Source organism: Chaetura pelagica, unplaced genomic scaffold (assembly GCF_000747805.2).
Source record: "Chaetura pelagica isolate M959 unplaced genomic scaffold, ChaPel_1.0 scaffold345, whole genome shotgun sequence".
NCBI classification, from domain to species: Eukaryota; Metazoa; Chordata; class Aves; order Apodiformes; family Apodidae; genus Chaetura; species Chaetura pelagica.
Genome location: NW_009953962.1, coordinates 1251424 through 1264678, shown reverse-complemented (window position 1 = coordinate 1264678; position 13255 = coordinate 1251424). Strand labels below are relative to the sequence as shown.

The window sequence follows — 13255 nt, the reverse complement described above, 5'->3', positions numbered from 1 at the left end:
AGCCTCCATAGTTGTTTTTGGCCCGATATTATGTGTAGATCTGTATATTTGCTTTAGTATATAGTTTTTAGATGTATTTGAGTGACAGTCATAACCTAATTTGTTAGATAAGCTATTTACTTGCTATAAAACCTGATTTTTATCTGTGTAGTCTGTTTTTTTTATGGCAGTGAGCAATGTTTTTGAAATTTGCACGTTTTTCATTACCAAGTACAGCAATTCTGGAGCATTCCTATTGTTGATTTTTCTTGGGCAAATTATGACTTGGTCTCAGCTCAAGAATAGTAAGTAGTTTAAAAATTAGCTGAAAAAAACCCAAAGATGTGAGAGGTGGTCCAAAAAAGCAGGGTTGGTGTGCTTGTGCTGATACAGAATACAACCGTGAGCAGTTTATAAAATACCTTGCTTATACAGACCTGATTTTGTACCCTTCCACTAATGAAAATGAAAACCTCGTTATCTTCTTTCTATTTCCATTGAACTCAGTACTTCCTTCTAAATATGTTGCCAAGTAGGTGCTGGAAAGTGGTTAGTGCTGTGTGGTAGAAGAACACTCTCCACTTCTAGCGGATGACTGGGCACCAGCAGGACATGCTGTACATTCCAGAATGTACAGTGAACTGTGTAAATATTGCTGATTGCTTAGAGGTTACATATAACCTTAAGATAGACAAGCATGTGGGAAGAAAGAGAATGTGAAGAAAATATGTATACTTTTTTTTGTTTGTGATAGACATTTTTATTGGATGTATTGGTTTCCCAGACCCTTAAGTTTAATGTCCATTATCATTTTCACAATGGTCAGCTAATATTCATGGTATTATTGATGGGTAATTACACCCTCGTTCCCACATGAGACAGGTGGAGTGTAATGCAGTGAGAAATCACTGTTTCTTAAAACTTGTGGCTTTGCTCTCCTCTGTTGGAGTGCTGTGGATAAAAGGGTAGGTTTTATTTACTAAGTTAAATGCTTCTTTTGTTTATTTGGGCTCCAGATGGGAAAACTGTATAACTGAAATGCCTGAGAATTATTAATGTTCAAAGAAAAAATAAAAAAAATATAATGGCATAATCCTCAAAACCAAAACAAGATGCAGTATTTGTGAATATGAAATACTAGCACTTCCCATTGCCTGGGATAATGTTAAGGGAGGACAGGTAAGCTTTTCTGTAAAGATGCCATGAAACAGGAGTGCAGTTTACTGATGTATAACTGACTTTTTATTTTTCTTGCTGTAACACAGAGGTGAAGAATTTTAAAAGAAACAAGATGTGAAGTAATTTTTATTTTATTTTATCTTCTCCAGTCATCTCAACAAGAACTCCACCTCCACCTTCACCATTGCCATTTCCAGCACAAGCTATTCTCCCTCCTGCCCCGTCTAGCTACTTCTCTCATCCAACGATCAGATATCCTCCCCACCTGAATCCTCAGGATACGCTGAAGAATTATGTACCTTCCTATGACCCGTCCAGCCCACAGACTAGCCAGGTACTGTAAAACAATGCAAACCCTCCAAAATAAGTCCTGTGAGGAATATGTGTCTGCCAGGGCATCTAGACTGGCATCTCGCTAGTTCTGGTCTCATAGCAAACTGGGAGTTGGCTTATCAGCAATCCAGCAATTTTTTTCCTTTGGCATGATTGAATAAAGGGTGCAGGTCAGTCAGATCTACTCAGGGTTCCTCTGTGAAGTGTAAGAAAAAGAGCCAGCAGTAGTAACAGGGAAGATCCTGGTCTGGCATTCCTCCTGAAGGCTGGCTGCCTCTGTGGCTGCACAGGGCCACTGGGGACAAAGCTCCTGATGCAGAATGGAGCGAGGAGCGTGCTGATACATAAAAGCATATGCATGCACAAACACTGACATGCAGGTATATTTATAGACTGAGAAAGAAAATCAGCTGTGGTAAGGAAGTTCTTGCCCCGTTTCATAGGCTCCTGACATTTATTTGCACAGATGCAAAGACATTATTGTAGTGAGTACAGCACAGATCCACAAAATTTTTTCTTCCTCTTGTAGAGGACATGCAATGGCAGATGAGTCCCTGTCTGCTACACCGGTTCAGATCTGTGACTGATACAGGTAATTTGTGAAGAACTGGGTGCAAAACTGCTTTCCATGATAGTATCAGCACATAGTGTTAACATGTGCTCTGCACTATAGGATCAACTGCAGTTCAGACTTGATGCTCAGGCTCTTACTTATTTTTGTTGCCCTATCCAAAAGGCTCCTGTGGATCCCTGTAGCTTGTGCTTTAGCATGTTTTTGGAAGGGCCTTGGGAATGTAAACTGAAGAAACAATGATCAGGTTTTCCTGCTTCTAAGACTTAGGTTCCTTTGGAGGGACTTATCAGGGATGAAGAGGTTGCTGTGACAAGCATTTTGGTTTGGGCTTTGTTTTGTTTTGTTTTTCACCAACAATGACAGGCCTTTCAGTATGTGTTTCAGGCACAGCAGCAATAGAACTGAAGACTGAATCAAACTTTCTGTGTTGAATAGCAGATACGGCCCCTCTGGGCTGTTCAGGGGCCGTTGTGGCTATTGTACACGTGGGCGAACGCACTGGTCCAGCTGCATGACTTCCTAAATTTATTTATTTTTAAAAGTGAGTCCATGAAATAAAAATTTACTTAGCAGGGAGAAATCTTAACAACGTGATTTTTTATGGTTACAATATTAATGCAGATTAAACAAAAAAGTGAACGTGGATTATGTTTGCTTCAGACTACAAATTGCTATCTGTGCATGGATTTAAAGTCTTTCAGTCCCATATAACATTTTTGCTGAGACTCAGCTGGGAATGTTGCATGCAGGACCTGATTTTAATTTGTGCAAAATTTCCATGAATAACAAAGTCTAATTAAGACATCCATTAAAAGTCCTCAATGTTAATTCAGTGCGGAAAATCTTAGAGTTCTGTTCAATTTTTTTTTTCCCAAGTGATGTCTTAATCAGGCTCTATTAAGGGAAAAATTATGCAAATTAAAACCAGGCCCTTACTGTTAATATATTTCTTTAATTATTCAGTGCTTGTTTTACTTACATTTTGATTTTATATGTATATTAAAAGATCAGATTAGGTGATAATCTCTCTGGATTGTTCAGAGTTCTGCTTTGGATCATCCCTGAAAAAATGCAACATCTAAATGAAGTATCTGGCTTTATTTCAGACCATTGCCAAATGTGCTGTAGTAGGATTTGAACTTTGGGGAGTACACTCATTGGGCAGGAGAAGTGCTTTAAACTCTTTATCCAACAAGAGTCTTACTCTCTTCCCTTATCTGCAGCTGAAAGATTCATCTGGTTACCATAAAAGATACTCTGCTTATTTTTTTTTCAGACTAGTAGGAAACCCAAAACACTTCCTATCCTTCTGGTGTGGCACCATAGGGAATAACAGGCCAAACTGGCCTCAATGTACTGCTTTCACCACCTTTCACAACCTTATGTTAATGTTTTTCATTTCACTTGATGTTTGATTTAGTTCCTGAGAAGACGGGACAAGGTTAAACACCAGAAAGAATGGGATTTCAGACATTTGCATCTGCTTTTCTCTGCAATTTATAATAATTAATCACTATTATTAGTCAAATCTATTTTAAATGTAATTCTTTAAAGCTCACCTCTGAGATATGCTGTACAGTAGAGGAGTTGCATGTCCAGTCAAAATACCTCTAAATAGAACAGTTAAAGGATGGCAAGAATAATTTTTTGCTTAGGAAAGAAGCAGCAGCCGTCTGTGATGTTTCAGTGACAAAAGGGAATTGTTCTGATACAATGGCATGCTTTGAGCCAAACCAGTTTTTCTTTTCTAAGTAAAACATGAATTTTTATTCAAACAAATTTAATTATTGTAAAATGCAAAACTGCATCAGTAGGAATACCACATCAAATTTAATTACACTTTTCCACCTCAAAACATACTAATTTGTATTTCAAAAGGGGAAGTATGATGGTAGTTTTAATTTCAGCTTTAAAAATAAAAAGGATGGATACCCTCACAGCTTTTACCTAAAATGAACTGTTCCTCCCCAACATCTTTCAGTAATACGCTAATTTAGATTGTTACGACAAGCAACTGAGATGCCTTGTACTCCCCACAGCAATTTTGAGATTAATTACATTACTGCTGCACTGATTATAGGGAGACAGTCATCCTATTCAATAGAATATTTTGAGTAAAATTAGTTTAAAGATGTAGGGCTCCCATAGGCTTCCATGGTGGGAAGCAGTGGGCAATTTTCCTGACATAATGTTAAATACTCCAAATTACGTGTGATGAACAGTCAGGAAGTTCAAACAGGCCCTGTGGCTGCAGTGAGCAACAATGGGTGATCCTAAATTAAAGAGAGCCATGGCTGTCAAATTAATGCATATCTGCTTTTTTATCTCCTGTTCAATCTGGAAAATAAATAAACATATGTACTGAATAGAAATGGACCTTATTAGATACAGAGCTGGACTTGCCTCCAGCTAGTAGTCTGAAAAGTTCCCAAGGTTTTGAGAACTGCTGTACTTTCCACTACTTACATAGCTCTGCTTAGCCTTTTTTCTATTACTTATTTCAATACTTTTCTTCTTAGCCAGGTGCTCATGTTATGGATGAGATTGTGTGTGAGAGTATGTATGTATCTGTATTATGATGGGGTGCTGGTCTCTCCACAGCTAAACTGGTACTGGTAACTCATTGAAGGTTTCACCAAAAACTCCTTGGTTGGTATGTGTCTAATCCACCTGCAGTGTTTATCCATCTACAGAGTATTGAGTGTTACGAAGCTACCATGAATTTTAAACCTGTATTTCCTTGCTGAATGATTATAGGTGGGTGAATCTTTTAATCTTAGAAAGTGTTAACACCTCTGTGTATATGTACACATGTGCATGCACATGTGCAAATCTGCACACACTTGAAAATGTGTTAATATTTGAGGGTGTAGCAATCAATATACAGTATCAAAATCAGACTTGCAGTGAGCCTCAACGAATCACCAAGCAGAGCAACACTTGTGTGGCTGAAGTGAAAGCTAAAAGATGCACATTTAATGCCCTGCTGACTTAAATGGAATAATTTCCAGGTTAAAGTGGGGTGAATCACAGAAGGATCACCAAGTGCGATGAAGGAAACTATATTAATGCAAACAGTTAAGGTGAGTCTTGCTGAAGAACATTCTGGCATGATTGGGGATTTTCTTTCTGACTGAACCAAGAAAAGAGAAGTAGACCATGTTGCAAGGCCTTTGAGTTTGGATTATGAAGGAGTCAGTTTACAGGTAAACTTAAATCAAATGTTGTGATTTTTATGAAATATGCAGTTTTCACTGACATGGTAAAATTGCCTCCAATTTGGGGGAGTCAAGTACTAGACTCTTTTCCTCATAAAATTAATGGCTTACACTTGTTACATCGTGTGGTCCAAGTGAACCTCTGTCCACCTATTGACTAAAATTCGTGGAGCTATTAAAAAGTACTTTGTTGCAATGTGGACTAGTTTGCGTCTTTATCATTTTAATGGTTTTATCTTTGCCTGAAGACAGAAATAACTGAACTGTTTGAGACAATCTGCTGGTGGAAGCTGATGAGACCACTTATTTTCCTCTCATAATTGGTTGGGGTATTCAGTTTTTTTGTTCAATGAAAGATAGGCACACTCTTCAGGACTGCCAGGCAGATGCTTTGCCATTCTTCAATACAATAACTGCAGTCATTTAGTAATGAGGAGGGAATCTAGACTGTGTTTGGTCTAGTCAAGGGGTTTCCTGTTGGTTTGTGGGAGAACAGTAGCAGAATAAGCTGATAAAAGTGATATGTATGCATGTAATTTCTTTGGTATAGCTACCACCTTTATTTACAGACATTTAATAGTTTTCAACTTCTCTGACAAATCTTTCCTTGTAACTTTTAAGAAATTATTGAAGATAAAATATGGTGATGTGCTGTTTGTAATTAGAAGGCAAAGCGAGACTATTAGCTTAACTGTATCTACTGACAAAGCATTTTAAAGATTTAACTGCAATTGTAAAAGATTACTTTGTATTTCGTTTGCTCATTTTTAATTTATTAAATGCACAATTGTAAGTCTTCAGAGTGCATGAAATACTATTAACCCAAAGATACATTTGAACATTTATCTACCAAGAGTTTTCCTTTCCCATTCTTGTGTGACATGGACTTACTCTCTTGTTGAGGCAAATATACAAGGAAAACTGGGTATTTCCTTATCCTCTGCCTGTTGACAAATAATTCAGATTTTAAGAGCTCACAGGCAAAATTGTAATCCAGGATAGAGGAGTCTTCGTCTAGAATGTCTCTTATCTGTGTCTGAGCATGGGTTGCTGAAGCTCTGCAGTTGCTCTCAGTTTTAGCAGCATTACATCAAGAAGAAAATGCTTTCTCAAATGAATGAGACTTAGAGCTTTATAGACCACAGTCAATGCCTCCATTTCTCTCACAATCAGAAGTGATGTCAGCATCCAAGAACTGGCAGCAATATGTTTTTCTAAAGCTAATTCCTCAAGTAGACAGGTAGCTGCATGTCACGCCACCTGAAGCTTCTGTGTGGCATCTTCCAGTGAGGTCTGTGTAAGATGTGCTGTAGAAATGAGTTATTCAAGTTGCAATGGTATGGAATCTAGTGAGCTTTCTCCTTATGAAAAGTAGGTAAGAGGCACTGTAAAAAAGGTGAAGTATATTTCTTTTGTTGCTGTAGTGTCCAACAGCAGAAAGGAAATCTGTAATCACCTTGCTTCTTGTTAAACAGATGCTTTATGAAACACACCAGGTTCAACATGAGGAGGAACTATCCTATAGTAGCTTCTGCAGTCTCATTTGCAGTGCTCTAATAATGCCATTCCCTTGTGTTTGGCAGTCTCAAAGTGTTATATTACTCAGGTAGGTAATAATGTTAGTTTAATGAAAACTGGTACGATTGAGCTTGTTCAGTGGGAGACTAATACAGCAGTTGGATTTAGCATTAGGGTGGCCTATGAAAAAGCTCTACTAAGGTAAGAGGTTGGGTTTACATCATGTAACAAAACAACAACAACAACAAAAATGAAAATCAAAACCAACCAACCAAGCCAAAACAAACCAGAACAAACAAACAAAAAAAACCCACAAAAAACCAAACCAAGAAGGAGGAGTTAGAAAAATGGAAGATACTTTTTTTTTTTTTTTTTAGCTTGTAGGTTTTCTGAAACATCCATCACCCTCTGTGAAGCAGAGCACAGAGCACAATATTGACTCAAGGGCAGAACTTACCAGCTATCATCTCCAGGTTCATTGATGTGGCTGGTTGACAACTCTTAAAACAAGATATTTGGTATGTGAGCAGGGAATCAAAATATGGAGAACTGGATCTTCTTCAGCATCATCAACAAAATTAATTCAATTAGTGGTCTCAAAACTACACTGGCATGGGTATTTGCAGTGGTATGCATCACTGTAGTATCTGAACTTTGCCGTTAGAAGGGACTGGAACTGTTGAGAAGAAATGGGTGACAGAGTATTTCCAAGCAGACTGAACCTGTTTTGGCTAAGCTGCACTAATTGTTTGATCACCTGGCTGTAATATAATAACCTTATTGGAAAACACAGAATTTCTGTGAAAAACCTGTGTTTTGAGATGCAAATGTACTGTTCTCCAAATAGCTGGAACAACATAGTTTTTATTAAGCCCTGAAACATCTTTCTGAAGTACCTAACACAGCATTATATTTAGCTGTACCAAGATTACTTCTGACATTTAATGGTTATTTCTTTGAAGATGCTTTGTATTTAATATTTAAAGGAAATTTGGCATTATTTTGTTTGGAATTTGGAATTATTCTTACAATTATTTTGGAAAAAAAAAGACACTGTGCAAATTCAAACACAAAATCTAGTTTATCTTTCAAGCAACTTAACAGTTTATTTAAATTGTTTAGTAAGTGTGCCTAATCTCTGTTACCTCTTTTGTAGATCTTTGTGTTGCTATTTCGCTATGGCATCAGGAGGATTTTTTAAGTTCTGAAGGTAGTGAGCTATTTGACAAAATGCTGTCATGATATGTGACTGAAGACTAGGTGTAAATGTGCTGATATTTGGGCAAATATGTAAGCAGAGGTCTGAGAGGGGGTTGATTAATTACCAATTATTAATATGTTAGTAAAATCCCAGCAGAGAAAACAGGTATAGTGAATAATTATTTTAATAAAGCCATGTTCCTATCTGTTAAAAGTTTCTGTTCGGACTTCAGACTTAAGGATTGAATGAAAGTGTGCATTGTGCACACGATCAGATATTAATAGTCTGACAATCTGAAATATGTTACAGCTATGACAGTGAATACAACTCATCTGTGGCTTTGAGCAAATAATTCATTTGTGGCAGTTCAAGATGCTGTGAATTAAAAATGTGGAAAAAGTAAACCCAGACATGAAAATCTAATCCAACAGTAGAGTAAGTTATACCTGGATAAAAGGGGGTTAAATTTGCTAGACCTTTGTTGTGTTTGCTTCTTCTCCTCTTCCCATTTTCAAATGCACAGTTTGTTTATCTAACAGCTATGTTCATGCGATTTGCTTCAGGTTTGTGCCTTGGGCATCATCTCTCCATTTGTGAATTCATCACACAGACGTATTGATGTCCTAGTTGATAGTAACAGTTGATTTTTCAATTGTAATGCTGAAAAAAATGGAACTAGAAACAGTTTTCCAGGGAAAACTGGAACTAGAACCAAGAACTTGTTTTAAATAAGGACAAAATTAATTCATATTAAATGATGTCCTGTGAATAGTTGTAATTCAGTGGGTGTAACTGTCCAAATAGGTACACAGTTTCCATGCCAAAATATAATTTGAGATAACTGCAAGAATTAAAAGGAGAACAGGTCACAGAAGTTAATTCTAGCAGCCACTTTTCAACGACATTATGAATTGACAACTTCAGAAGGCTATTTCTAACTAGAGGATTTCCCTCTTTGCACTGAAAAAGCAAACAGAAGACTTCAGTCACCTGAGAGAGACACTGTTCTTGAGCTTGTACTTTACCACAGTCCACAATGTAGACCTTTATTTGAAAAGCTTTTTTTTCGTGTTTGCAAAGGTAATCACAGAAGTGTGAACTGAGTATAAACCAGTATGCAGTAGTGTCTGCATCAGTGTGAAGACAGACCTAAGCAATAACTCTTGAGACAACTACAGGAGCTCTTTATTTAGGAATACTGTATGATCTTCAGCTGCAAACTAGTTATGATAACTTAAATACTCCATAACTTCTTAACTGTTTTTTACCGCATGCAAGACAAACAAGTACGGGTGTGTCAGAGTGGTTTGTTATGAATGACATTTCATGTAACAGGTCTTGGGTGAGTGCGAGACTGCTTTTCACAAACTGTGTACAAATTTAGCCAACTTAGGAAAAACACTAAAGTTTTAATAAAATTTCTTTCATGTCAGTTCCAGTCACAAGTTATGCAAAAGAGAGGACCTTATTTCACATCTGAAAGAGAGGTAGGATTGTTGAAGAAGAATTATGTATGTAAAAGTCCCTGTAGGTTTATGCTTACCTACAACTGAGGTTAGTTAAAACATGTAATACAAGAAAGTTTTAATATGGGGGGAGAAGTTAGTTTCTTAGACATGGCACACCAAACTCTGTCTTGTGTATGCTTATCCTTCTTGAATTGTCTTGTTTGCCAAGCAGTGACACCTGAACAGTTAGTGCAATATGCCTTACTTGACATTACTGCAACATTTTAAAACAAGTATTAAGTTACAAATTTGAAAACAGACATAAAGTACTTGGAAAAGGAAAACAATAGATGTCAGAGATTACAGTAGCAAGAGCAGTATAAATCATAAGGTGCAGTCAGAAGATACTTGGGGAAATACAACAATATGCAATAAAATTGTTAAGAGGCAGCACGTAACTAGCTTATATTTTCATTTGAAATCTAATGTGCAGTCTGAGTCTGAAATGTTGGAACCACAAGAATTTATACTTAGCGAAGTAATGAGTTTTCCCTTTACTTTCTTCAGAGGTTTTATTTTACTGTCTAGAGGCTGCAGAGCTCAGTTTCATTATATTGTGTCTGCACTCAGTTTTACATCTAGGATAGATATGGAACAATGGCTACCATTTAAGAAGACATCAAAAAAGTAAAATGAAGTAGAAATGTGGATACTGGATGGGGGAGCATCATAAACCACTTCCACTGATATCGTAAGTGAACTCCCCATGGCTTTCAACAAGGGCAGGATTTCACCCTCAGTTTGGATGAAGTGGGGTGTTGTACTGCACTGCTGTTTTGTATTGCACAGGCTAAAACATGGTTTACATGAGAATGGGGTAGATATATATTCTTTGTCTTATAACTCAGCAAGGAAAAGTTTTGTTTATTTGGACCACATGCTCAAGAACTAAGCTGGAGTCCATGTGAGGCATTGCATTCCTGTTGACCTAGGATCATTAGGGAACAGTAGAAAGTGATATATTGGCATAAGTCACTCTGGTCTCCAGCTGTGTCCTTGTAATTAATTTGAGTCTGGCTTTGGAGACAGAGCTGGTTTTGGAAGCTGATGACACAGACTGTTTTAATCCATAAACTCTCTGAAATAATCTCAGTTTTTAATAAAAGTTGGTAATTCTGGTAAAGAATTCTCAGTTGTTTTTGTAATTTGTTACCACATCATGTGAGCTAAGGCTCCTAAGATGGCCCTGTGCTCACAGGTCAGTGATTCCACCAGAGCTACCAGGTGCAACAGAGAGGTGAAGGTAGTTGTGTGGACAGCTGGGCTGCCAGGGCAGGAGAGTGGGATTGCCTCAGCAGCAGACTCCCCAGAAGCATCCTGAAAATCTAGTCCAACATGCCAAGTTGGTCTTACTGACAAGAGTTTTGGTGTTTTAGAGAAAAGTTTATCACAAGGCTCACCTATATTTCTGGCAGTTTTCCACACCAATGCTTTGAACTGTGTCGCAGCTTCCTTAACTATAACAGAGCGTGTTTTATTGCAGCAATGAAATGTCTCAACTTGAACTCTGTCCAACTTGCAGTCAGATAAGTGAGGATACTAGCCACTATGGGGAATGCTTTTTAGGCAGCTCTTCTGAAGTTATCTTAGTTAAAATTGTAATTTGGTTCTAAGGCAGGTGGAGTCAGATTTCTGGTCACTAAGACAACTAGTTTTAGAGGCTAGCAGGCCTTTTAAATAGTCTCCAGATAAAAGCCACTGCTATGGTAGATCTCAAAGCAAGTGGACTTAATGACATATACTTGCTGTACTATGAAGTTTTAATATGTGTACTTGATGAAAGACCTGTAATTATTGAGTTATCCACTTATGATACATTGATTATATAAGCATGCAGGCAGATGCTCAGTAAACTTTTATGCCACATTATTATCTAGAAATTATCTGGTTTATATTTTGCCACATCTTATTTTCATTTCAAATACACATAACAAGGGAGATCTATCTAACTGTTAGGTTTGCCCTAATGAATAAAATTTAATGTAGCATATCCGTTATTTAGGGAAATGCTATTATTTGTGAAAGTATTGTCATTCCTTTGAATCTGTGTTGCTTTCTTATTCTGAAGCTACTTAAACAGCTCACAATTATTTCTGTTACTAAACCTCTAGTAGTAACTTCTAAGCTTATGCAACTAGGAATATGAAGACATCATAGATACCACCTGATTTCTTTAAAATCTTGGGATTCCATGAATCTTCTGTCCCCACCTATGCTCCAACACCCCCTCAAATATACAATTATGTTTGTCAAACTAGCTGTATGTTTGAGAGGGTGATTTTTTTTCATTTAAAGGGGTAGTTTGTTGGCCACTTCTCATCAGTGTACATTTTTGTTGTTATTTTTCATTGTAAGGCTTGTGATTTTAAAGAGCCTGCTAGCTGCCCAATGTTCTTATGATTTAAGATTGCTCTCCATTTGCACTAACATTTTCTAGTGTTTTCTTCTAGCTTAGCTTTCAATGTCCTAAAGAGCAAGACTCTCTCTGGGGGCACTTACAAACTCTGGTAGATCATACTGCAAGGAAGTTTCTCCTGCTATTAATTTTAAATTTACTCCTTCTCTGATTCATTCCATTACCCCGAGTTTATACTTCCTGTGCTTTCCAAATAATTCCTTAATATTCTGCATGTTTATACTCTGCACATACTCGCAGTAATTGCCTCAGCCCAGTTATTATTTCATTACCATAGTCATACTTACCTCTTTTAAACTACCCTTATATCAGTTCCTTTATCAGCCCATTTCTTTACTCTTTAGTTATCTCAGATTCGACAAGATCCTTCTGATAACAGGATTCCCAGTATTTTTTACTTTATATGGCTGTGTTTTAAAATAGATGTGATTCACAGAACACACAATCAATTTAAAACAAAAGTTAGCACCCACTGTTGCAAAAATATTTACTACTTGCTAGTTTTTACTGCAAGTTATTTACCATTGGAGTCATGCATTACAGTCATGCAGAATTTCTGGGACATGTTTAAGCATTGAATAAACACACATATTTACCAGTGAACATTACTAAATGCAGATGTGCTGATATGCAGAAAGTAGCATGTTACTTTGATGATCTGTACCATAAGGTCATATGCAGACTACCTCTTGTATTTATGAAAGAGGTGTCTTTATTATGCTCTTAACTCTGTGTTTTTGGGAGGTGGTTTTTGGCCAGATGTTATGATATACACATTATAGAGCATCTTATCCTAACCCTCTCCCCTCTTCCTCAAATGTGCATTATTAGTTAGCCTTCCAGTATGCGTAATCTCTGTGGACAGTTGTGGCCGAGTCTTGGTTATGCTCCAAGCCAGAGTAGAATGGCATGTGAAAACAGAGGTTTGGCATCATTCATTTGCTCTTAATACTTGGTACATTAGGGCCTATGCCTGGTCAGTTTAATCCTGCTGTCATGGGATTTACTGTGGTTCACAGCCACTGTGTGAACAGCAAGTATACTCTGAAACAATCTGATGCATGCTACAACCAGAAAGGAAGAAACCTTATCAAAAAATACTGCTACTTAAGCATATATTACCTATCTGAGGAAGGATCTGCCTGCAGAAAATACCACATAGAAATTTGTAGCTTTGTTAGCACATTGCAGCTTGCAGATACTATGATGATGGGCATTCTGGAAAACCCTAAGATAGGTGGGTAGGTTCCTTAAAAGCAATCTGTATGTTTCACAAGGCATTCTTTTGGTTTTGTTTTGTAGCCTAACAGCAGTGGTCAAGTAGTAGGG

General features: G+C 37.3%; 1 protein-coding gene across 4 annotated transcripts in view; it reads left to right on the top strand.

Annotated features, from left to right (window-relative positions):
* NFIB (nuclear factor I/B) overlaps positions 1–13255 on the top strand; it is a 174165-nt gene that overhangs the window by 137477 nt on the left and 23433 nt on the right. For 2 of the 4 annotated variants that reach the window (XM_010001921.1, XM_010001920.1), the window contains exons 8-9: positions 1308–1492; positions 13229–13250. In XM_010001921.1, coding sequence (XP_010000223.1) covers positions 1308–1492; positions 13229–13250 — 207 coding nt within the window. The remainder of the gene's footprint in view (positions 1–1307; positions 1493–13228; positions 13251–13255) is intronic. The other 2 variants (XM_010001923.1, XM_010001922.1) reach the window with 1 other exon arrangement.